This window comes from Eriocheir sinensis, chromosome 53 (genome assembly GCF_024679095.1).
Source record: "Eriocheir sinensis breed Jianghai 21 chromosome 53, ASM2467909v1, whole genome shotgun sequence".
Classification (NCBI taxonomy): Eukaryota; Metazoa; Arthropoda; class Malacostraca; order Decapoda; family Varunidae; genus Eriocheir; species Eriocheir sinensis.
In genome coordinates, this window is record NC_066561.1 from 4,737,211 (window position 1) to 4,761,714 (window position 24,504).

The 24,504-nt window shown below is 43.9% G+C and overlaps 1 protein-coding gene and 1 long non-coding RNA gene across 2 annotated transcripts; both read left to right on the plus strand.

The window, feature by feature from the left end:
- The first annotated feature begins 198 nt into the window (after positions 1-198).
- LOC126983233 (uncharacterized) lies at positions 199-23,179 on the plus strand. Its single transcript, XM_050835871.1, has 8 exons — positions 199-509; positions 2,156-2,269; positions 3,198-3,320; positions 4,563-4,764; positions 10,509-10,669; positions 14,777-14,932; positions 19,892-20,078; positions 21,781-23,179. The coding sequence occupies exons 1-8, from the start codon at positions 303-305 to the stop codon at positions 22,164-22,166; spliced, it is 1,536 nt and encodes a 511-aa protein (XP_050691828.1). The 5' UTR covers positions 199-302; the 3' UTR covers positions 22,167-23,179.
- Positions 14,949-15,799, plus strand: LOC126983234 (uncharacterized). The gene is made up of 3 exons (XR_007735692.1): positions 14,949-15,275; positions 15,328-15,405; positions 15,484-15,799. It is a non-coding gene; the product is annotated as an uncharacterized LOC126983234 (long non-coding RNA).
- Positions 23,180-24,504: the final 1,325 nt, after the last annotated feature.

The following is a 24,504-nucleotide window of genomic DNA, read 5'->3' on the forward strand; positions in this document are numbered from 1 at the left end:
TTGCAGCCATTAACTGAATATATAAGTAATGTAAATGAAGTAAAGTGTTGTGTAAAGACAAGATATCCAGGAATGCACACACACACACACACACACACACACACACACACACACTACTTCTAATATTTTACTAACGGTGGTTTTGCAAGGATGCGCACGTCAAGAAACATGAAAAGAATAAAATAAAAAAAATATAACAGATAACCGTGTGTGAAATAAATATCAATGATTTCCATTAAATATCTCTCAAATCCATTTTCCAGGCCCCGACGCCAGCACCAGAAGACACGAACGATGTAGAAATGCCGTCAGAAGCGGGAGGAGGAGGAGGAGGAGGAGGAGCACCACCACCACCACCACCAGCAGGGCAGGGCGCGGCGGCAGGAGGGTCGGTGGACCGGGGCTTGTTTGAGTTCACGAAGCAACAGCTCAACAGCCTCTTCCTGGGCGGCCTGCGCGGGAACGCCAGTGTTGTGGCGGGCTGCCAGATCCCCGACCTCAACGTGCAGGTAACGCGCTGTGCTGTGTATGCTCTCTGCTGGTGATAGAGAATTATTTCGCCGCCCAAGAACACCTATTTGACAAGGCTTTCGTAGGAGTTGTGGGCATTTCCAGGGGTAGTTTTATGACCCTGGTGGTAGTCTGACCCTTCCTCTGTACCATGAACCTAAAGAAACACTCATTAGAACCCGATTGATCCCCTCTTTGACCTTTAGAAATAGCTGATGTGATATAGCAATGTGTCTTGTAATACCTGCCTCACTGTCTTCAAATTTATGGTTTAACACGGCACAGTCTTTTCTGCCCTGCCTTACTGTCTTCAAATTTATGGTTTAACACGGCACAGTCTTTTCTGCCCTGCCTCACTGCCTTCAAATTTATGGTTTAACACGGCACAGTCTTTTCTGCCATGTGCTAAGACCTCATCAATACAAATACGACTTTGATGATGGACATAGCGGATTACGACACAACAAACCTTCTGTCTATCTATTTACGACTTCAAAATATTAACACGACACACTTTTCTGCTGGTGATTGGACGGTGTTGATACTAAACTAAAAACCTCTATCACTCACTCTTCTTATGCTCTGATTTGCTGACCGAGATAGTGGATCACGATGCAACAAACCTTCTGTGTGTGTGTTGTGGCGTCTGCGTATTGGCCACCGCATTCATTTCCGTCATGTTCTTAATATTGATAGTTTTCTTAATACAATGACCACTGCCGCCACCACCACCATCACCACCACTACCCCAAATACACTCCCCACTTCCCCAAATACACTCCCCACTTCCCCAAATACACTCCCCGCTTCCCCAAATACACTCCCCACTTCCCCAAATACACTCCCCACTTCCTCAAATACACTCCCCACTTCCTCAAATACACTCCCCACTTCCCCAAATACACTCCCCACTTCCTCAACACTCCCCAACAAACACTCCCCACTTCCCAAATACACTCCCCACTTCCTCAACACACCCCCACTTCCCAAATACACCCCACTTCCTCCCCAAACACTCCCACTTCCCAACAAATGCACACTTCCCCCAACACGCACTCCCCCACTTCCCCAAATACACTCCCCTCTTCCCCAAATACACTCCCCGTTTCCCCAAACACACCCCCACTTCCCCAACACACTCCCACTTCTCCCCAACACACCCCCACTTCCCAAACACACCCCACTTCCCCAACACACTCCCCACTACCCCAACACACTCCCACTTCCCCAACACACTCCCCACTTCCCCAAACACACTCCCCACTTCCCCAACACACTCCACTTCCCCAAACACACCCCCACTTCCCCAAATACACTCCCCACCTCCCCAAATACACTCCCCACTTCCCCAAATACACTCCCCACTTCCCCAAATACACTCCCCACTTCCCCAAATACACTCCCCACTTCCCCAAATACACTCCCCACTTCCCCAAATACACTCCCCACTTCCCCAAATACACTCCCCGCTTCCCCAAATACACTCCCCACCTCCCCAAATACACTACCCACTATCCCCCACCACCACCACAACCATCATTATACCATCACCACCATACCGGTATATCTCCACCATCACCACCCTACCACTATCGCCTCACCTCCCTACCATCACCCCTACCATCACCCCTACACCCTCCCTCAGGCCCGGTGCTTCGCTAACGTGATGGAAGTGAGCCTGATCTCCCGCATGGCACTAGTGGGCGGCCTGACCATGGAAGGGGGAGACGGCTGGGCTGACATGAGGGGCGCCTACCAAGTAAGTCACGAAACACTTGAAACACTTGAAACACTTTATTATTATTACGAGGCACAGGCACAGGGTCACGGTGGGAAAGAGAGGAGAGGAGGCGAGTGGTTCTGCATCTATCTGTCTAGCTGGGATAATTACGCAGAGTTTTCGGTCTTGGTGTGAAAGTTATGGTATAGATTTTTTTTGTGCATTATTTTTTGCGTGAAAGTGATGCTTATAGTTATTTTCTATTTGTCTTGGTGTGAAAGTTATGGTATAGAATTTTCTTGTTTATATATTTTTTTTTGCGTGGAAGTGATGCTTATAAGTATCTCTTCTATTTGTCTTGGTGTGAAAGTTATGCGTGTTTTTTGCGTGGAAGTGATGCTTTAAGTTATCTCTTCTATTAGGAGCAGTAAGTTGCGGGCTTTTTATTTTTCATTATTGTTTTTTTTTTTTTTACGCCCTTGCTCTGTCTCCTCTGCTGTAAAAAAAAAAAAAAAATTGTCTTAGTGTGAAAATGATGCTTGTCTTTTTTTTTATAATTCTTGGTGAAAAAGTGAGTGAAGCTGATAAGTGTGTCCTCTTGGCGTGAAAGTGATGCTTATAGTTAACTCTTCTATTTGTCTTGGTGTGAAAATTTTGCTTGTCTTTTTTTTTTATCATTCTTGGTGAAAAAATGAAGCTTTTAACTGTATCCCTCTTGGCGTGGGTGATGTTTATAGCCATAGGTGGGCACTACCGAGGTTCAAAAGTAAAGTTTCAGTACAGAGAACAGCAAAGACACTATGTAGTTTATATATATTAGTTTCATGTACCGAAATAGTCCGTACATTTTTAGTTTGTACTCGATATCGGCACATTTTAAGTATTGCCGAGCTAAACGCATATAACAGTTACCTAGCGCGTGTCTCAAGGCGTTCCAGCGAGTATCAAGACGCGCCCCTTTCCCCAGGTGGTGTACGCTGTCGTGGGCGGGGCGGGGCGGCGCGGGCGGCTCACCACACGCCTCCTCAAGCCCGACGTGGATGTGGCCTGCGACTATTGCCACTACCTAACCGTGCTGCTCTACCTCAAGGTGCGGGGTGGGGGGTGAGAGGGGGGGTGGGGGTGTTAAGTGTGCGTGTGAGGTTGGGAGTGTGCGTGTGAGGTTGGGAGTGTGCGTGTGAGGTTGGGAGTGTGTGTGTGTGTGTGTGTGTGTGTGTGGTGGGGTGTAGGGGCAGTGGGGAAAGGTGAGGAGTGGGGTGCAGGTGTATGTGGGGAGTTTGGGGAAGTGGAGGAGGGAAATTTTTCAGCAAGTTTATTAGTACGTACGATAAAACACTTGCACCATTTAAAATCTGAAAATAATATAAGAAGTTTACGAGAGAAACAAAAAACAAAAAAAAGCAGGGAAAGGCGGGTCAGTTTTCCCTAGAGCCTAAAGTACTGGAGGACACAAAAGGAATCCAATGCCTTACCCAACACTGATCTTGTTTCCATTTAAAATCAGAAAATAATATTAGAAGTTTAAGAGAAAAACAAAACAAAAAAAAGCAGGGAAAGGCGGGTCAGTTTTCCCTAGAGCCTAATGCTGGAGGTCACAAGGGGAATCCAATACCTTATACAAGACGGATCTGGGGGTTTTATAGACACGGGATCGCTTTACAGTACTTTTGATCGAGGCAGACTTCACTCCACTTTACGAATAGATCTTTGGTTGACGGAAAAGGAGGCAGCTCAAAGGCAAACAAACAAACTAGCTAAATAAATAAATAAACAGACTCTTCTTTACCTCCCTCTTGTTCTTTACCTCTGTCGTTCTTTACCTCTGTCGTTCTTTACCTCTCGTTCTTTAACCCTGTCGTTCCTTACCTCTGTCGTTCTTTACCTCTGTCGTTCTTTGCCTCTCTCGTTCTTTGCCTCTCTCGTTCTTTATCTCTCTCGTTCTTTATCTCTCTCGTTCTTTATCTCTCTCGTTCTTTATCTCTCTCGTTCTTTATCTCTCTCGTTCTTTATCTCTCTCGTTCTTTATCTCTCTCGTTCTTTATCTCTCTCGTTCTATAGCTCCCTTTTCCTCTTTAGTTCTCTACATCTCTTTCACTCTTTCATTCTCTCCCTCACTCACTCTTTCCTTATATATTTGCTTTCTTTTATTATCCTTCCATCTTCCTTTACCTCTCTTTCTCTTTTTACCTCAAGTTCTTTACCTCTGCTTCGTTCTCAACCTCTTTCGCTCTCTACCTCCTCCTTAACCGCTCTTCCCTCCTTCACCTCTCCTTCGTTCTTTACCTTCCACTCCTCTCATGTCCTTCCTCCTCTTCCTCTTCCTCACACTCAGGTCGACAAGGTGAAGTGTCTCCTGGTGGGGGAGTGCGCCGCGGCCCCCACTGCGCCCCCCAGACCCCCTCAGACCCCCACTCCTGGCGTCTACGTTCCTCCCACGACCACCACCACGACCACCACGACACCACCACCACCACCGCCATCCCGCGCCCACGACCCCACCATGACAGCCAAGACGACCATGCAGCTATTAGAAGGTTTGTTGTTGTTTGTTGGGTTTTATTTTTATTACGTTAACTTTTAGGGTCCATTATTTTGTGGTTTTTGGTATTTGAGTTTTATCTTAGTGTGTTGCGGTTAAAGTGTGGTTGGTTGGTTGTGTTTTCAAGGGTTTTATTGCGTTAATTTTACTTATTTTGTTGTTTTGTAGTTTGGTAATATATAACCTCTTTTTTTTTTTTTACTTAATTTTTTTACATCAACTTTTCTTATTTTTTCGTCTTTTTCTTTTTACTTTTTCGTCTTTTTTTTACATCAACTTTTCTTATTTTATTGTCTTGTAGTTCGTAATATTTAACCATCTTATTTTTTCCTTATTTTCCTTTTTTTTTTTTTTACGTCAAAGGATACGGCTTAAGGGCAACAAAAAGGGGGTTCGAGGTTTTCATTACGTTGTTTTTTTTTATATTTTTTAGCTGTTCTGTAAGTCGAAATCTTGTTTATCTTTGTTTTCTCTTTTAATTTCTCTCTCACGTTTCCCCTAAAGTTGCTCGTGTTTCATTTTTATCCTTTTTCTTCGTGTAAGTCGAAATCTGTTTTCATTATTTTATATTTTTTAGCTGTTCTGTAAGTCGAAATCTTGTTTTTATCTTGTTTTCTTCTTTTAATTCTCTGCTTTATTTTCTCTTATCTCTCCTTACTTTATCTCTCCTCCTTAACTTTATCTCTCCTTAACTTTATCTCTCCTTAACTTTATCTCTCCTTATTTTATCTCTCCTTACTTTATCTCTCCTTACTTTATCTCTCCTTACTTTATCTCTCCTTACTTTATCTCTCCTTACTTTATCTCTCCTTAACTTTATCTCTCCTTAACTTTATCTCTCCTTAACTTTATCTCTCCTTAACTTTATCTCTCCTTAACTTTATCTCTCCTTAACTTTATCTCTCCTTAACTTTATCTCTCCTTAACTTTATCTCTCCTTAACTTTATCTCTCCTTAACTTTATCTCTCCTTAACTTTATCTCTCCTTAACTTTATCTCTCCTTAACTTTATCTCTCCTTAACTTTATCTCTCCTTGCTTTATCTCTCCTTGCTTTATCTCTCCTTGCTTTATCTCTCCCTACTTTATCTTCCTCTTTCCTTTCTTCCGTAATTCTTAATGTTAACCTTATCTTCGTTTGTTATAGTTTTAATTTTCCTGCTTTTTTTTCCTTTTCTTTTTTTCGTTTTTTCATTTAGAACCACAACCTCACACACATTCCCCCAAAACCAACATTGAATCTCATCTTCTAACCCCATTATAGAACCACAACCTCACACACATTCCCCCAAAACCAACACTCAACCTCATCTTCTAACCCCATTTTAGAACCACAACCTCACACACATTCCCCCAAAACCAACATTCAACCTCATCTTCTAACCCCATTTTAGAACCACAACCTCACACACATTCCCCCAAAACCAACATTCAACCTCATCTTCTAACCCCATTTTAGAACCACAACCTCACACACATTCCCCCAAAAACCAACACTCAACCTCCTCTTCTAACCCCATTATAGAACCACAACCTCACACGCATTCCCCCAAAACCAACATTCAACCTCATCTTCTAACCCCATTTTAGAACCACAACCTCACACACATTCCCCCAAAGCCAACGTTCAACCTCATCTTCTAACCCCATTTTAGAACCACAACCTCACACACATTCCCCCAAAACCAACACTCAACCTCATCTTCTAACCCCATTTTAGAACCACAACCTCACACACATTCCCCCAAAACCAACATTCAACCTCATCTTCTAACCCCATTTTAGAACCACAACCTCACACACATTCCCCCAAAACCAACATTCAACCTCATCTTCTAACCCCATTTTAGAACCACAACCTCACACACATTCCCCCAAAACCAACATTCAACCTCATCTTCTAACCCCATTTTAGAACCACAACCTCACACACAACCCCCCACACCCAACAGTCAACCTCATCATATAACACCCTTATAGAACCACAACCTCACACACATTCCCCCAAACCCAACATTGAATCTCATCTTCTAACCCCATTTTAGAACCACAACCTCACACACATTCCCCCAAAACCAACATTCAACCTCATCTTCTAACCCCATTTTAGAACCACAACCTCACACACGACCCCTTCCTCCATACAGTATATAGCGTCCTTACTTTCCCTTATGGGGCAGGACGGTCTAAGGCTTTCCCAATCTTGACGACAGTATACTCTCTCCTCCTTGAAGTTCATCCTTATGTCCAAGAATGTCTTCCTCCCACACCGCCTCCAGGTCTTCTTCGGTTTTCCAGCTTGTCTTCCCTGCTACCTCTTCCTCCGCTTCGGGTTTCCAGCTTGTCTTCCCTTCTACATCGTCCTCCGCTGCTCTTCTAAGTAAATGGCCCTCCTTCCTCCCTCTTGACATGCCCATATCACCTCAGCCTCCGCCTCCTCAGACCCTCAAAACGTCCTCCGCGCCAAACATTCTCACCTCCTCGTTTGACACCGTATCCTCCCGTCTCACCGGCCCCGTCTATCTCGGCATTCTCCGTCACTGCTCCTTATCCTCCTCATCTTCAAGTCTTTACTCATTTTGTCGAGGTTAATTGATTTACTTTTCATTCCCCTTCTTTCGTTCTGGGGTTGGTTAGTCTCCGCAACCTCTCGCATTTTTTTTTCTAAACTTTGCATTCTTCTTCTTCCTCTTGATAGCTCTCTCTCTCCTCTTTACTCTTGATCCCTCTCTCTTTCCTCTCTCTCTCTCTCTCTCTCTCTCTCTCTCTCTCTCTCTCTCTCTCTCTCTCTCTCTCTCTCTCTCTCTCTCTTGATCCCCCCCTCTCTCTCTCTCTTGATCCCCCCCCCTCTCTCTCTCTCTCTCTCCTCTCTTGATCCCTCTCTCTCTCTCTTTCTCTCTCACCTCTTGATCCCTCTCTCTCTCTCTCCTCTCTTGATCCCTCTCTCTCTCTCTTTCTCTCTCACCTCTTGATCCCTCTCTATCTCCTCTTGATCTCTTTCCTCTTGATTTCCTCTTGACTCCCAGTACCACTACCTCTTCTCTCGAACCCTACTTTAACAGACAACCTCACACACTTTTCCTCACTTTACACTACCATTCTTCACTTCCTAAAACCCATAATCTCAACCTCTTTTCTCGAACCCTAACTAAACAATCACAACCTCACACACTTATTCTTCACTTATTCTTCTTTATTTCCTAAAACCCCATAATCCCAACCTCTTCTCTCGAACCCTATTTTAAGTCACAACCTCCCTCACTTTTTCTTCACTTCCTAAAACCCAGAATCCCAACCTCTTTTCCTTTGTCACGACCTTCCACACGCAATTTTTTCTTTCATTTTACTCTTCCTTTCATCTTCCTTCTCTTCCTCTTCCTTTTTCTTCTTGCTGTCTTCACGTTTATGTATTCCCGGTTCTCTTCCCTTCTTCTTCTTCTTCTTCTTCTTCCAGTTCTTCTTATGTGTTCCCCTTAGTCTTCGATTCTCTTCCCTTCTTCTTCTTCTTCTTCTTCCTCCACTTCTTCCTATGTGTTCCCCTTACAGTCTTCGATTCTCTTCCCTTCTTCTTCTTCTTCTTCTTCCTCCACTTCTTCTTATGTGTTCCCCTTACAGTCTTCGATTCTCTTCCCTTCTTCTTCTTCTTCTTCTTCTTCTTCTTCCTCCTTTTCTTCTTATGTATTCCCCTTACAGTCTTCGATTCTCTTCCCTTCTTTCTCTTCTTCTTCTTCTTCTTCCACTTCTTCTTATGTGTTCCCCTTACAGTCTTCGATTCTCTTCCCTTCTTCTTCTTCTTCTTCTTCTTCTTCTTCTTCTTCTTCTTCCTCCACTTCTTCTTATGTGTTCCCCTTACAGTCTTCGATTCTCTTCCCTTCTTCTTCTTCTTCTTCCTCCACTTCTTCTTATGTGTTCCCCTTACAGTCTTCGATTCTCTTCCCTTCTTCTTCTTCTTCCATGTACTCTTCCATCTCCCACAACTTCTTTCCTCTTCCCTTTTCTCTTCCTTACTTCCTTTCCTTCTTCTTTCTCCACCCCTTCCATGTATTCTTCTATATACTTCTTTTTCCTCCTCACACTCCATCCTCTTCCCTTCCCTCTTCCTCACTTTTCTTCGTCCACTTCTTCCATTTACTCTTTTCTCCACTCCTCTTTTTCTTCCTCTTTCATTACGTAACCTATTTTCTTTCGCTTTCCTTGTAATTGTCTTCTCTCCCAAAACCAATTTTCAACCTCATCTTCTAACCCCATTTTAGAACCACAACCTCACACACATTCCCCCAAAAACAACATTCAACCTTATCTTCTAACCCCATTTTAGAACCACAACCTCACACACATTCCCCCAAAAACAACATTCAACCTTATCTTCTAACCCCGTTTTAGAACCACAACCTCACACACGTTCCCCCAAAAAACAACATTCAACCTTATCTTCTAACCCCATTTTAGAACCACAACCTCACACACGTTCCCCCAAAAAACAACATTCAACCTTATCTTCTAACCCCATTTTAGAACCACAACCTCACACACGTTCCCCCAAAACCAACATTCAACCTTATCTTCTAACCCCATTTTAGAACCACAACCTCACACACATTCCCCCAAAACCAACATTCAACCTTATCTTCTAACCCCATTTTAGAACCACAACCTCACACACATTCCCCCAAAACCAACATTCAACCTTATCTTCTAACCCCATTTTAGAACCACAACCTCACACACATTCCCCCAAAACCAACATTGAATCTCATCTTCTAACCCCATTTTAGAACCACAACCTCACACACATTCCCCCAAAACCAACATTGAATCTCATCTTCTAACCCCATTTTAGAACCACAGCCTCATACACATTCTCCTCAAACCAACATTCAACCTCATCTTCTAACCCCATTTTAGAACCACAACCTCACACACATTCCCTCAAAACCAACATTGAATCTCATCTTCTAACCCCATTTTAGAACCACAACCTCACACACATTCCCCCAAAACCAACATTCAACCTCATCTTCTAACCCCATTTTAGAACCACAACCTCACACACATCTTCCCTTCATTTTCTTTTATTTCACCTTTTTTCATACTATTCTTCTTGTATTTATCATCCTTAATTAAAACCCAACACCACCTCTTCTTCTAATCATGTTTTTAGCTTCACACTCGTCATACTTTTTTTCCTTCCATCACACGTTAACTTTCCTTTTCCTTGTGTAATACTTTCTCATCCTTATACCCAACACCGTAACCTCTCCTCACGAACCCAGTTTTAAGGTAAGGCAAGGTTAAGTAAGGTCAGGTGAGGTATGTGGGTCAAGGTGGTGAGGTATGATAAGGTCAGTATATAGGTGTGGTAAAGTGGTATGGGGTCAGGTGAGGTTATGTAAGATAAGGTGAGGTTATGTAAGGTAAGGTGAGGTTATGTAAGGTAAGGTGAGGTTATGTAAGGTAAGGTGAGGTTATGTAAGGTAAGGTGAGGTTATGTAAGGTAAGGTGAGGTTATGTAAGGTAAGGTGAGGTTATGTAAGGTGAGGGTATGTAAGGTGAGGCGAGGTTATGTAAGGTAAGGTGAGGTTATGTAAGGTAAGGTGAGGTTATGTAAGGTAAGGTGAGGTTATGTAAGGTGAGGGTATGTAAGGTGAGGCGAGGTTAAGTGAGGTTAGGTAAAGTTAGGTTAGGTAAGATAAAGCCTACTCGTTCTTTTCTTCCATCTCGTCGCTTCGCCCATACACAGATTCTACGGGTCTGGACGGCGTGGATGTCAGCGGCCCCGTCTCCCTGGGCACCAAACTGAGCCTCGTGATCAGCGCCTTCAGTGTGGGTCTGCCCTTGGACCTTCACCTCGTTAAGTGTGAGGCGCGGGACGAGGAGGGGCGCGCCGTTGTGCTCCTGAAGGTACGGGAGGGAGAGCGAGGGGCATATTCTAACACATTCCGTCGCCCGAGCACACATATTTGCCAAGGCTTTTGTAGTAGGAGTATTTCAGGATAAAGTTAAAAGGTAATAAAAGTTCTCGGGGTGTGGCTTGGAGGGGGACAAGGAGGAGAATTAAGAGCTGCTAAAAGTTCTTGGGAGGGAGACAAGGAGGAAGGTGAAAAAGTTGGTCAGAGTTCTGTGTGGTGCTTTGAGGGGCGGAGTCATGGAGGGCGCGGAGGTTGTAAAAGATCGTATGTCCCTGGGCACGTCTGTAGGACAAGTGCGGTGTGGGTTGAGGCAGGGAATGTGTGTTGGGGAGGGGGTTGAATTCCTGCTGTTCTGTCTCTTAAGCTGTGAGGGGGTTGAATTCCTGCTGTTCTGTCTCTTAAGCTGTGAGGGGGTTGAATTCCTGCTGTTCTGTCTCTTAAGCTGTGAGGGGGTTGAATTCCTGCTGTTCTGTCTCTTAAGCTGTGAGGGGGTTGAATTCCTGCTGTTCTCTCTAAGCTGTGAGGGGGTTGAATTCCTGCTGTTCTCTCTAAGCTGTGAGGGGGTTGAATTCCTGCTGTTCTCTCTAAGCTGTGAGGGGGTTGAATTCCTGCTGTTCTCTCTAAGCTGTGAGGGGGTTGAATTCCTGCTGTTCTGTCTCTTAAGCTGTGAGGGGGTTGAATTCCTGCTGTTCTCTCTAAGCTGTGAGGGGGTTGAATTCCTGCTGTTCTCTCTAAGCTGTGAGTGAGTTTGAATCCTCCCTGTTCTTTCTTCACACTCCTGGAAGGCGGGTGTAGCGTGCTGAGGGAGGGAGAGAGACAGCGTTCTGGGAAAAAGCAAAGAGGTGGTTTAAACTTCCCTTTCCCTGCCTTAAGCTGTGAGTGGTTTCAATTTTCCTGGTCCTTTGTATCACCCGTGTAAAAGGAAGGAAGCGTCAGGGTTCTAGGAATTGTGTGTGTGACCTTGAAGTCTAGACAGTCATGTGGGATTGCTTTTCTATATGCTTCTAAAACTTGAGGCTGGATTGCTGTTTTTCTATTTTTTTAGGGGGGGGGGGGGGTCAATGGAGTCCTTTTATATTCTTTAAGGTTGATCTCATGTGGAGGTTGGTTACTGATCTATAAAGAGAGGCGGTTTGTTAGCTTTCAATGGAGGTGATGGATTTTGAAGTGAGGTGTTTAATTGATGCGAGTTGGTGGTTTGTTAGTTTATGCAGTGAGGTGGTTTGTCGGTGTAAAAAAAGGTGAGGTTTGTTGGTTTAAAAAAAGGTGAGGTAGGTTGTCGGTTTAAAAAAAGGTGAGTTGTTTTGTCGGTTTAAAAAAAGGTGAGGTGTTTTGTCGGTTTAAAAAAAGGTGAGGTAGGTTGTCGGTTTAAAAAAAGGTGAGGTAGGTTGTCGGTTTAAAAAAAGGTGAGTTGGTTTGTCGGTTTAAAAAAAGGTGAGGTAGGTTGTCTGTTTAAAAAAAGGTGAGGTAGGTTGTCGGTTTAAAAAAAGGTGAGGTAGGTTGTCGGTTTAAAAAAAGGTGAGGTAGGTTGTCGGTTTAAAAAAAGGTGAGGTAGGTTGTCGGTTTAAAAAAAGGTGAGGTAGGTTGTCGGTTTAAAAAAAGGTGAGGTAGGTTGTCGGTTTAAAAAAAGGTGAGGTAGGTTGTCGGTTTAAAAAAAGGTGAGGTAGGTTGTCGGTTTAAAAAAAGGTGAGGTAGGTTGTCGGTTTAAAAAAAGGTGAGGTAGGTTGTCGGTTTAAAAAAAGGTGAGGTAGGTTGTCGGTTTAAAAAAAGGTGAGGTTGTTTGTCGGTTTAAAAAAAGGTGAGGTTGTTTGTCGGTTTAAAAAAAGGTGAGGTAGGTTGTCGGTTTAAAAAAAGGTGAGGTAGGTTGTCGGTTTAAAAAAAGGTGAGGTAGGTTGTCGGTTTAAAAAAAGGTGAGGAGGTTTGTCGGTTTAAAAAAGATGTGTTTTGTCGGTTTAAAAAAGGTGAGTTGGTTTGTCTGTTTAAAAAAGGGTGAGGTGGTTTGTCGGTTTAAAAAAGGTGAGTTGGTTTGTCGGTTTAAAAAGGGTGAGGTGTTTTGTCGGTTTAAAAAAAGGTGAGGTGTTTTAAGTCTCTCCCTCTTCCCCTCACTTCAAGGACAGGTGCAGCGTGCTTGAGGTTTGAGGGTAGGTGGTTTATTTTTCATTTATTTATTTTTTTACAGGAAAGGAAGCAGTTCAAGGGCAAAAAAAATTAGAATAAAAAGTTGTAGAAAAAAAAGCCTGCTCATCGCTGCTCCTGTATAAAAGAGAGGTCAAAAGAGGTCAAAACTTTATCAGGAGAGATGTTTTATCGGTTTATTTTACTAGATTATTATTTGATTTGATTAGATGTTTTATTTGAAGTGATTTGTCTCATTTCCCCCCCCCCCCTCCCCCCTCCAGGACAAGTGAAGCGTGTTTGAGGCTTATGAAGCAAGGTGGTTTATTACCTTACAAAATGAGGTGGTTAATTGGTTTACGAGATTTTTTTTTGGTTTAAGAGTTAATTTAATGTATGAAGTGGTTTATGGTCTATAAGGTGACGGTTTAAATCCCTCCCCCTTCTTCCCTCCCCTCCTCCATCCCTGGTCTATAAGGTGACCCTCCCCCTTCTTCTTTCCCCTCCTCCACCCCTGGTCTATAAGGTGACGGTTTAAATCCTCCCCTTCTTCTCCCTCCTCCACCCCTAGTCTATAAGGTGACTGTTTAATCCTCCCCTTCTTCCCTCCCCTCCTCCACCCCTAGTCTATAAGGTGACTGTTTAAATCCCTCCCCCTTCTTCCCTCCCCTCCTCCACCCCTGGTCTATAAGGTGACTGTTTAAATCCCTCCCCCTTCTTCCCTCCCCTCCTCCACCCCTGGTCTATAAGGTGACTGTTTAAATCCCTCCCCCTTCTTCCCTCCCCGCCGCCACCCCTGGTCTGTAAGGTGACTTTTTATATCCCTCCCCCTTCTTCCCTCCCCTCCTCCATCCCTGGTCTATAAGGTGACTGTTTAAATCCCTCCCCCTTCTTCCCTCCCCTCCTCCACCCCTGGTCTATAAGGTGACGGTTTAAATCCCTCCCCCTTCTTCCCTCCCCCCCTCCACCCCTGGTCTATAAGGTGACTGTTTAAATCCCTCCCCCTTCTCCCCTCCCCTCCTCCACCCCTGGTCTATAAGGTGACTGTTTAAATCCTCCCCTTCTTCCCTCCCCTCCTCCACCCCTGGTCTGTAAGGTGACCGTTTAAATCCCTCCCCCTTCTTCCCTCCCCTCCTCCACCCCTGGTCTGTAAGGTGACGGTTTAAATCCCTCCCCCTTCTTCCCTCCCCTCCTCCACCCCTGGTCTATAAGGTGACTGTTTAAATCCCTCCCCCTTCTTCCCTCCCCTCCTCCACCCCTGGTCTGTAAGGTGACGGTTTAAAGCCCTCCCCCTGCTTCCCTCCCCTCCTCCACCCCTGGTCTGTTAGGTGACTGTTTAAATCCTCCCCTTCTTCCCTCCCCTCCTCCACCCCTGGTCTGTAAGGTGACCGTTTAAATCCCTCCCCCTTCTTCCCTCCCCTCCTCCACCCCTGGTCTATAAGGTGACTTTAATTTCCTCGCCTCGACCGTCGCTTTCTTTTTCCTTCCTGTCTTTGTTTGTTTTCTTGCTTTTTCTTGTTTTTTTTTTTGTTATTTTCTTGCGTGATAAATTTGTATGCTGTTTTTCTGTTATTTTCTTGCATGATAAATTTGTATGCTGTTTTTCTGTTATTTTCTTGCGTGATAAATTTGTATGCTGTTTTTATGTTATTTTCTTGCTGATAAATTTGTATGCTGACTTTAATTTCTTGCGTGCTGTTTTTCTGTTATTTTCTTGCGTGATAAATTTGTATGCTGTTTTTCTGTTATTTTCTTGCGTGATAAATTTGTATGCTGTTTTTCTGTTATTTTCTTGCGTGATAAATTTGTATGCTGTTTTTCTGTTATTTTCTTGCGTGATAAATTTGTATGCTGTTTTTTTCTTATTTTTTCTTTGCTTGTCTTGACTCGCTCCCTTTTTCCTCCCTGCCTTTGTTTTCTTGGTTTTTCTTGCCGTTTATTTTCTTTTCTTGCATGATAATTAAATCCCCCTTCTTGCCTCCAGGACGGGTGCAGCGTGTCACAGGTGCTTGAGGACTTCCGTGAGGTGGTGGAGGCCGCGGGCGAACCTCAGCTGCGCCGCGTGAGTCAGTACGCGCGGCTAAGGGTCTTCAACACGAGGGCGGCGCCGCAGAACATAACACTGCTCTGTACGGTCAAGGTGAGGGCAGGGGCGGCAGGGGTGAGGGGAGGTTGCCAGGTTATCGTACTCATGGAGGTTGCCAGATTATCGTACTCAGGGAGGTTGCCAGATTATCGTACTCAGGGAGGTTGCCAGATTATCGTACTCAGGGAGGTTGCCAGATTATCGTACTCAGGGAGGTTGCCAGATTATCGTACTCAGGGAGGTTGCCAGATTATCGTACTCAGGGAGGTTGCCAGATTATCGTACTCAGGGAGGTTGCCAGATTATCGTACTCAGGGAGGTTGCCAGATTATCGTACTCAGGGAGGTTGCCAGATTATCGTACTCAGGGAGGTTGCCAGATTATCGTACTCAGGGAGGTTGCCAGATTATCGTACTCAGGGAGGTTGCCAGATTATCGTACTCATGGAGGTTGCCAGATTATCGTACTCAGGGAGGTTGCCAGATTATCGTACTCAGGGAGGTTGCCAGATTATCGTACTCAGGGAGGTTGCCAGATTATCGTACGTAGGGAGGTTGCCAGATTATCGTACGTAGGGAGGTTGCCATATTATCGTACTCAGGGAGGTTGCCAGATTATCGTACTCAGGGAGGTTGCCAGATTATCGTACTCAGGGAGGTTGCCAGATTATCGTACTCAGGGAGGTTGCCAGATTATCGTACTCAGGGAGGTTGCCAGATTATCGTACTTAGGGAGGTTGCCATATTATCGTACTCAGAGCCGCTTTCGTCAGTTTCTGGCCCATAACTATTGCCAAGAAACCCAATAATTAACCGTTTAAACGATAATCATATATAAAGTTAGTTATTTGGGTGATGAAAGCAGTTTTGGGGTCGGAAATCGGCAAACATGAGGCAGAGTACGACAATCTGGCAACGTTGGGGTGAGGGTAAGTGGGTAAGGTAAGGTTAGGTGAGATTAGGTTAGGTTAGGTTATGTTAGGTAAGGTTAGGTAAGGTTAGGTTAGTTTTTTTTTTTTTTTTTTAGCGTTCTGCCTATAGCGTCTGTGGGCATTTTTTGGTCGGCCCTTCATCCATTTAAAAACCTTGATCAAATCCCCCACTCAGTTTATTTTTCCACATAATGTCGATTTATTTTCGTCTTTCTCCGTACGGTTGGTTCATAAGTCCTTTAATCATATAACTCCGTCTTCTCTGTATTGCCTCGAGGGAATCCATAGTCTGTGATAGCGGCATCAAGACGGAACAGCATACTCCAGGTGAGGCCCAACAAGTGCCAAATTTAATGATAACTTGAAGCTCCGGTTGCCTACGCTTCTCGAAATGGAACTCAACACGGATTACTTGGTTTCTGGTAATACGCATAGTGATTCCTCGGTCGAAGGTCAGGGCTCGCACGCACACCCATATCCCTCTCGCAGCTGGAGTAGTCAAGGGGTGTGTTATTCAGTGCGTAGTCAAGGGGTGTGTTATTTAGTGCGTAGTCAAGGGGTGTGTTATTTAGTGCGTAGTCAAGGGGTGTGTTATTTAGTGCGGGGTGTGTTATTTAGTGCGTAGTCAAGGGGTGTGTTATTTAGTGCGTAGTCAAGAGGTGTGTTATTTAGTGCGTAGTCAAGGGGGGTGTTATTTAGTGCGTAGTCAAGGGGTGTGTTATTTAGTGCGTAGTCAAGGGGTGTCATTTAGTGCGTAGTCAAGGGGTGTGTTATTTAGTGCGTAGTCAAGGGGTGTGTTATTTAGTGCGTAGTCAAGGGGTGTGTTATTTAGTGCGTAGTCAAGGGGTGTGTTATTTAGTGCGTAGTCAAGGGGTGTGTTATTTAGTGCGTAGTCAAGGGGTGTCATTTAGTGCGTAGTCAAGGGGTGTGTTATTTAGTGCGTAGTCAAGGGGTGTGTTATTTAGTGCGTAGTCAAGGGGTGTGTTATTTAGTGCGTAGTCAAGGGGTGTGTTACTCAGTGCGTAGTCAAGGGGTGTGTTATTTAGTGCGTAGTCAAGGGGTGTGTTATTTAGTGCGTAGTCAAGGGGTGTGTTATTTAGTGCGTAGTCAAGGGGTGTGTTATTTAGTGCGTAGTCAAGGGGGGTGTTATTTAGTGCGTAGTCAAGGGGTGTGTTATTTAGTGCGTAGTCAAGGGGTGTGTTAGCGTAGTCAAGGGGGGCGTTATTTAGTGCGTAGTCAAGGGAGGTGTTATTTAGTGCGTAGTCAAGGGGGGCGTTATTTAGTGCGTAGTCAAGGGGGGCGTTATTTAGTGCGTAGTCAAGGGGGGCGTTATTTAGTGCGTAGTCAAGGGTGGTGTTATTTAGTGCGTAGTCAAGGGGTGTGTTATTTAGTGCGTAGTCAAGGGGTGTGTTATTTAGTGCGTAGTCAAGGGGGGCGTTATTTAGTGCGTAGTCAAGGGAGGTGTCATTTAGTGTGCGTAGTCAAGGGGTGTGTTATTTAGTGCGTAGTCAAGGGGTGTGTTATTTAGTGCGTAGTCAAGGGGTGTGTTATTCAGTGCGTAGTCAAGGGGGGTGTTATTCAGTGCGTAGTCAAGGGGTGTGTTATTTAGTGCGCAGTCAAGGGGTGTGTTATTCAGTGCGTAGTCAAGGGGTGTGTTATTTAGTGCGTAATCAAGGGGTGTCATTTAGCGCGTAATTACTTAAGGGGTTATTTCTTTCCATGTTAAAGTTGCTGGATTTATTGATGTTGAACGGCATCTATTTATTGTCTCACTCATACAGGACGTTTAGTTGCTCGTTAAGAACCGCAGCGTCGTTGTCTGAGACGATACCTATTCCTAATTCTGTGTCATCGTTTTTATTTCCTTTTATAAGAGTAGTGCTGAGTGGGCCTATTTCCGTTTTTGCCCTTCGTTTCCTCCACCATAAAAAAAAACATACTATCATTGGTATTAGTTTGCTGTTGTTCCCTTTTCATTGTCAGTCTCCTCCACCGCCCACTCGTTTCACTCTTTCCCATCATCAACCCATCCGCCCACAAGCCGCCCCCGCTTTGTTTTCGTCCCTCAGCTCTTGTGGGTTTCTAAGAGTTTATAATTGCCTTTCGCGTACTCAAGACTTCTTACCCGATGTAGTCGCGTGTAGGCGGGTGCGTGGGTGCGTGGGTGCGTGGGTTTGGCGGAAGAGCAGCAGGCAGTAGACAGTTAGTTCACTTGAATGGGCGCAGGTTGAAAAAAATAGTTCTGCTTGGCTGTGTTTGGGTTTTGCGTGTGCGTGTGTGTGTGTGTGTGTGTGTGTGTGTGTGTGTGTGTGTGTGTGTGTGTGTGTGTGTGTGCGCGCCTCTGTGTGTCTGTGTGTCTCTGTGTCTCTGTCTGTGTTATGTTTTCTTTCGTTATTTTTGTTTCTTTTAGTTGTTTGTGTTTTTTTGTGCTTATGTTTATTTATGCTTGTTTTTCTTTATTGTTATTATATTTGTTTTTATTTGTGTTGTTTTGGATTTTCTTTTATTTGTTTCTTGTTTTGTTTTTGTTAAGTCTCCAGCCATCTTTAGAACGGAGCTTATCAGAAGACTATGAGAGTTTCGTTTTCTTATTAAATCATTTCAAGACAAAACTCAAGACATAGTTCCCCAGACAAATTCAAGACATAGTTCCCCAGACAAAATTCAAGACATAGTTCCCCAGACAAATTCAAGACATAGTTCCCCAGACAAAATTCAAGACAAAGTTCCCCAGACAAATTCAAGACAAAGTTCCCCAGACAAATTCAAGACAAAGTTCCCCAGACAAAATTCAAGACAAAGTTCCCCAGACAAATTCAAGACAAAGTTCCCCAGACAAAATTCAAGACATAGTTCCCCAGACAAAATTCAAGACATAGTTCCCCAGACAAAATTCAAGACATAGTTCCCCAGACAAAATTCAAGACATAGTTCCCCAGACAAATTCAAGACATAGTTCCCCAGACAAAATTCAAGACATAGTTCCCCAGACAAAATTCAAGACAAAGTTCCCCAGACAAAATTCAAGACATAGTTCCCCAGACAAAATTCAAGACATAGTTCCCCAGACAAAATTCAAGACATAGTTCCCCAGACAAAATTCAAGACATAGTTCCCCAGACAAAATTCAAGACATAGTTCCCCTGACAAATTCAAGACATAGTTCCCCTGACAAATTCAAGACATAGTTCCCCAGACAAAATTCAAGACATAGTTCCCCAGACAAAATTCAAGACATAGTTCCCCAGACAAAATTCAAGACATAGTTCCCCAGACAAATTCAAGACATAGTTCCCCTGACAAATTCAAGACATAGTTCCCCTGACAAATTCAAGACATAGTTCCCCTGACAAATTCAAGACATAGTTCCCCAGACAAAATTCAAGACATAGTTCCCCAGACAAATTCAAGACATAGTTCCCCAGACAAATTCAAGACATAGTTCCCCAGACAAATTCAAGACATAGTTCCCCAGACAAAATTCAAGACATAGTTCCCCAGACAAATTCAAGACATAGTTCCCCAGACAAATTCAAGACAAAGTTCCCCAAAGATGACCGCCACAAACAGTTGCCCATCACCCTGTTCTTCCCTCTACGCGTCCCTTCTTCATCCTAACTCTCCATAGTCCTTTTTTTTGCCCTGCCTTTCTATACTTTTTTTTTTTTTAGTCCTACTTTTTCATGCAATTTTTAGTTTCACCATTTCGTTTATCCTCTTAATCTCCCCTGTCCATCCTTCCTGTCTGTCTCTGTCTCTGTCTGTCTCTAGATATAGATATAAAAAGAAACGGATAGAAAGATTCATATGCTGTGTTCTCTGGGATGTCTATGCAGAACACAAGCTGATCAAGACCATTTTTTACCTGTTCGCGGCCGGCTACTTTCTCTCTCTCTCTCTCTCTCTCTCTCTCTCTCTCTCTCTCTCTCTCTCTCTCTCTCTCTCTCTCTCTCTCTCTCTCTGTTTCCTCTATTTTTACCTATTTACCTATTTTCTTCCTATTAGTATCACAATTCTATACAGTCATCCTATTTTTCTCACCTGTACATTCTCATCTCGGTGCGTCGTTCCCGGGTCGACAGGTGTGCAGCGGGGAGTGTCCGGAGCGCCCCGCCTGCGTGAACTCAGACATCAACCTGGGTCGGAGCAAGAGGCCCATCGCGTCCCTGCACGCCCGCCAGGTCACCCTCGCCAAGGCCTTCCGCGTCGCCGGCTTCCCCATCAATCGCCCCAACGCCGCCGCCGCCGTCCCCGCCTCCCAGCCACAAAGTAATGCCCAGTGCCTGCGTTTTCTTTGTTTTCTCTCGCCATTGTCCTTGGGATGAGGCAGGCTTTTAGAACGCGAAGTATTTCATGATGTCAGTTTGTTGAAAATGGTGTTTTTTTTATTAGTAATACGCTGATAGACTTGTATACTTGAAGATGCGCATATTTAGTGTTTAGGCTTTTAGAACGCGAAGTAAAGTATTTCATGATGTTAGTTTGTTGAAAATGGTTCTTTTTTATTAGTAATACGCTGATAGACTTATATACTTGAAGATGCGCATATTTAGTGTTTAGGCTTTTAGAACGCGAAGTGGAGTATTTCATGATGTCAGTTTGTTGAAAATGGTGTTTTTTTATTAGTAATACGCTGATAGATCTATATACATGAAGATGCGCATATTTTGTGTTTAGGCTTTTAGAACGCGAAGTGGAGTATTTCATGGTGTCAGTTTGTTGAAAATGTCGTTTTTTTATTAGTAATTCGCTGATAGACTTGTAAACATGAAGATGCGCATATTTAGTGTTTGAAAAATATTCGTGGATTACAAAGCTTTTCAGACGTGTGTTATAATGAATGAAATAAGATTTTTTTTTACTTAAGTCCTGCATTGATTAATATTTAAAGATACGTTTATCAGTCTTTTGAAATTATTATAACTTAGCGTACGGATTTGAGATACGTGTGGAAGTATTTAAAATCATTCCAAATTGAAGAAACCATACGTATTTTTCAATAATAAAGATACATCGTGCGTTTGGTAAGTTTTCGGATTTTGCAGTTGAAAAATAACTAACTCGCAGGAAGTAAATTAATTCAGCACAGTTTTTAACCCGGTAGCAGCGGGGATCATGTTTCTTAATGGTCCCTCTTAGCGAGAAAAACGAGAAAAAATCATCACTCACGCAAACCATTTCATAATATATATCAACGCATTTGTGATCAGCTTATGCATCATCTATTTTTTGGGGGTTTATATCATGGCACAAATTCCTCTTCCTCCTGCTCCCTCTCCTCCCCCCTTCCTCCCCCATCCACCTTTCCTCCTCCTGCCCCTCCTCCCCTCTTCCCCCTCCTCCTCCTCCTCCTCTTCTTTCTGTTTCCCCTCCTCACCTTTCCTACCCCCCCCCCCTCCTCCTCCTCCTCTTCCTCTTCTTCCTGTTTCCCCTCCTCCCCTTACCTTCCCCCTCCTCTTCCTTCCTCCTCCTCCTCCCCATACCTTCCCCCTCCTCTTCCCTCCTCCTCCTCCTCCCCTTACCTTCCCCCTCCTCTTCCCTCCTCCTCCTCCTCCTCCTCTTACCTTCCCCCTCCTCTTCCCTCCTCCTCCTCCTCTTCTTTCTGTTTCCCCTCCTCACCTTTCCCCCCCTCCTCCTCCTCCTCTTCTTTCTGTTTCCCCTCCTCACCTTTCCTACCCCCCCCCTCCTCCTCCTCCTCCTCTTCCTCTTCCTTCTGTTTCCTCTCCTCCCCTTACCTTCCCCCTTCTCTTCCCTCCTCCTCCTTGAATAGCTTAAATACTACCCTTGAAAGTAGCCCAAATTTCATTAAACTGGTCGCTGGTTCACGGTAAGGCCACAAATTCGGCCCGTCGCTGCTACCGGGTTAAGACAATCAAAACGATCACTAAACCGCAACGTTCGGCAAAAGAAAACTAGAACCCACATCACCTCACGCCCTTCCCTCATCCACCCCTTCCACCCCTTCCACCAGAACCTTCAGCGGCGGGGAACACTAATAACCACCACCAGCAGCAGCAACAGCAACCATCCAAGGACTGCGACTGTTCCCACATCACGCAGCAGCAAGTCGACGCTCTGGCCAGGCCGCGGGATTGCCTCTCTTACCGAACCCTCTACCTGCTGATCGGGCTCTTCGCGGGGCTGCTCCTGCTCTTCGTCCTCAGCGCCTACTACTTCCTGCGCCGACCCTCGCTCTTCACACTCAGCAAGGGGCACATGGAGGATACGGAGTCGCCCTCACGAGCCCTCTACACCGAGTACTCATCCCCTCGTCGCCGAACGCCGCAGTCCTCGCCGGAGTACTCAACGCTCACCATGTCCAAAGACGCGCGACACTCCCCGATGTACCCCCCTTAAAACTAGCCTTCTGCCATGCTCTGAGTAGCCCAAATATCCTCTAAACTTGCTCAAATACCCTCTAAATAAGTCTAGATGTCACTCTTACACTCCAAATCCCTTAGCATACAGCCAAACCATTCTTATAATCCCAAAAGCTCTTAGTCTGTTCCACCCTTATCCCCTAAACTTGCTCAAATATCCTCTAAACTTGCTCAGATATCCTCTAAACTTGCTCAAATACCCTCTACATAAGTCTAGATATCACTCTTATGGTCCAAACAACACACTTTAAGTAACCCAATGAGAGCCTAAATGCTACCCTTGAAAGTAGCCCAAATATCCTTAAACTAGCCTAAACAACACTCTAAATAACCCAGCCCGTATGTTCCCTTAGCCAGTCGAAACACCCACTCTAAACCATCCTAACAACCGCTTAACACGCTCAGGGAAGAAAAATGATTCAACAGTAAATAATTTAACTAAGAATATCAAAGAGAAGAGGAGCGCTGTGTAATTATGATATCGCTTCCTGCCTCTCCTTATCGCCATGTGATCGAAGTCGCGTACCTGTATATAGTTTTACCTGTTGATGAATTAATCGTTGCCGTTGATTCATTTTACCGTTATTAGAGTTCAGAGTTGTTATGTTTAGAGTTTTATACTAGGGTTAAATATATATAGATAGATTACGTGAAGACTACATATATTTAAATAACATTGCGTTTAGGCTATATATATAATAGAGATTAATATAAAAGAATATATAAATAGTACTGGAATATATTAGTAGGCCAGTGAAGAAATATTGTGATTAATGAGAATATGATTATAAATAGAAAATGTATTAAGAAATATTGTAATGAAGGTTTAAGAGAAAATCAAATATGTTTATACCGGAGACTATTTCGTATAATGCAGTAGATCATTATTGTCTGTGTTCTAAGTGATGATGATGATGTGATTGGCTTCTGTATATATATATTTAACTATTAATTAAATGTTCATATTTTCGGGTTCGTTCAACTCCTACTTTGAATCGCCCGCCACGACGCAGCGAGACAGTGAGACGCTTCGAGTGAGTTGAGGTGAGCTGTCCGTAATTCCATCCTGTCATCGAGTTTTCCCTCTAGTTTAACACCAGCAAGTGACGCTAGTGCTCGCTCTTTTAACCTCTGTATCTCAAAAACTATTTATCACGGTTAAAAAACAAAAATACCATTGGAAAGAGGAGGCCAAGATCTATACGATTCGGTAATGTTAGTCTCTCTGCGAAAGTACAGGCACGTTCAGGGGATGTTGCCTGTGAATTAAAGGTATATGATTATCTTTTATTCATATTGCACGCTCGCATCAATAAGGGATAAGTATATTTTGCTCAACGGTTCGAGTTTCTATCTACTTCGAATAAGCAGCTGGGGAGAGGGGAAGGAGGAGGAGGAGGAGGAGGAGAGAGGAGAGATGAAGGAGAAGAGAGAAAAGAGGTTTAGAGACAGTAATTTGGTTGGCATGAAAAATGGCCCAAAAGTTTCATGAATCAATCCAATCGTCATTCTTTCACACCCACATCCACCCACACACACACCCACACACACACCCACACACACACACCCACACTCCATATATATACCCTATCGTCGCCTCGTTTCGTTCACCTCCCCGTCTACTTCCATTTAACCATAATACCGTAGTTCCTCTGATGTCTGTCGTATCATATTCTCCTATTAACTCATTATTGCAGTTAGGGACAAAGGCATCTTTTAAACAGATTCATCTTAACCCGGTAGCAGTGATGGGACAAATTTGTGCCATGGTATAAACCCCCCAAAATAGATGATACATAATCTGATCACAAATGCTTTGATATATATTATGAAATGGTTTGTGTGAGGGATGATTTTTTTTTCTCTCGCTTAGAGGGACCATTAAGAAACATGATCCCCGCTGCTACCGGGTTAACTTAAAATTCGGGGTCTAATATTCATAAACACCAATCACACACACACAGTAATTAACTTTTCCTTCTTGTACGATCTAATTAGACATCTTTCTACACTAGCGAATCAAACACTCGACTTGAAACAGCAGGCTCAGATCTTCATAGACGCTTCCCATTAACATCCGTCTGTCACTCGCTAATAAATTAATCTAACAAACACTCGACTTGGAAACAGCAGGCTCAGATCTTCATAGACGCTTCCCATTAACATCGTCTGTCACTCTCTAATAAATTAATCTAACAAACACTCGACTTGGAAACAGCAGGCTCAGATCTTATAGACGCTTCCCATTAACATCCGTCTGTCACTCGCTAATAAACTAATCTAACAAACACTCGACTTGGAAACAGCAGGCTCAG

Excerpts from the sequence above, each read along its gene's own strand:
- LOC126983233 (XM_050835871.1), top strand. The coding sequence starts at position 303 with ATGCCGTCAGAAGCGGGAGGAGGAGGAGGAGGAGGAGGAGCACCACCA. Across the intron at positions 3,321-4,562 it reads CCGTGCTGCTCTACCTCAAG|GTCGACAAGGTGAAGTGTCT; the intron begins GTGCGGGGTGGG and ends CCTCACACTCAG. Across the intron at positions 20,079-21,780 it reads CCCCGCCTCCCAGCCACAAA|AACCTTCAGCGGCGGGGAAC; the intron begins GTAATGCCCAGT and ends CCCTTCCACCAG.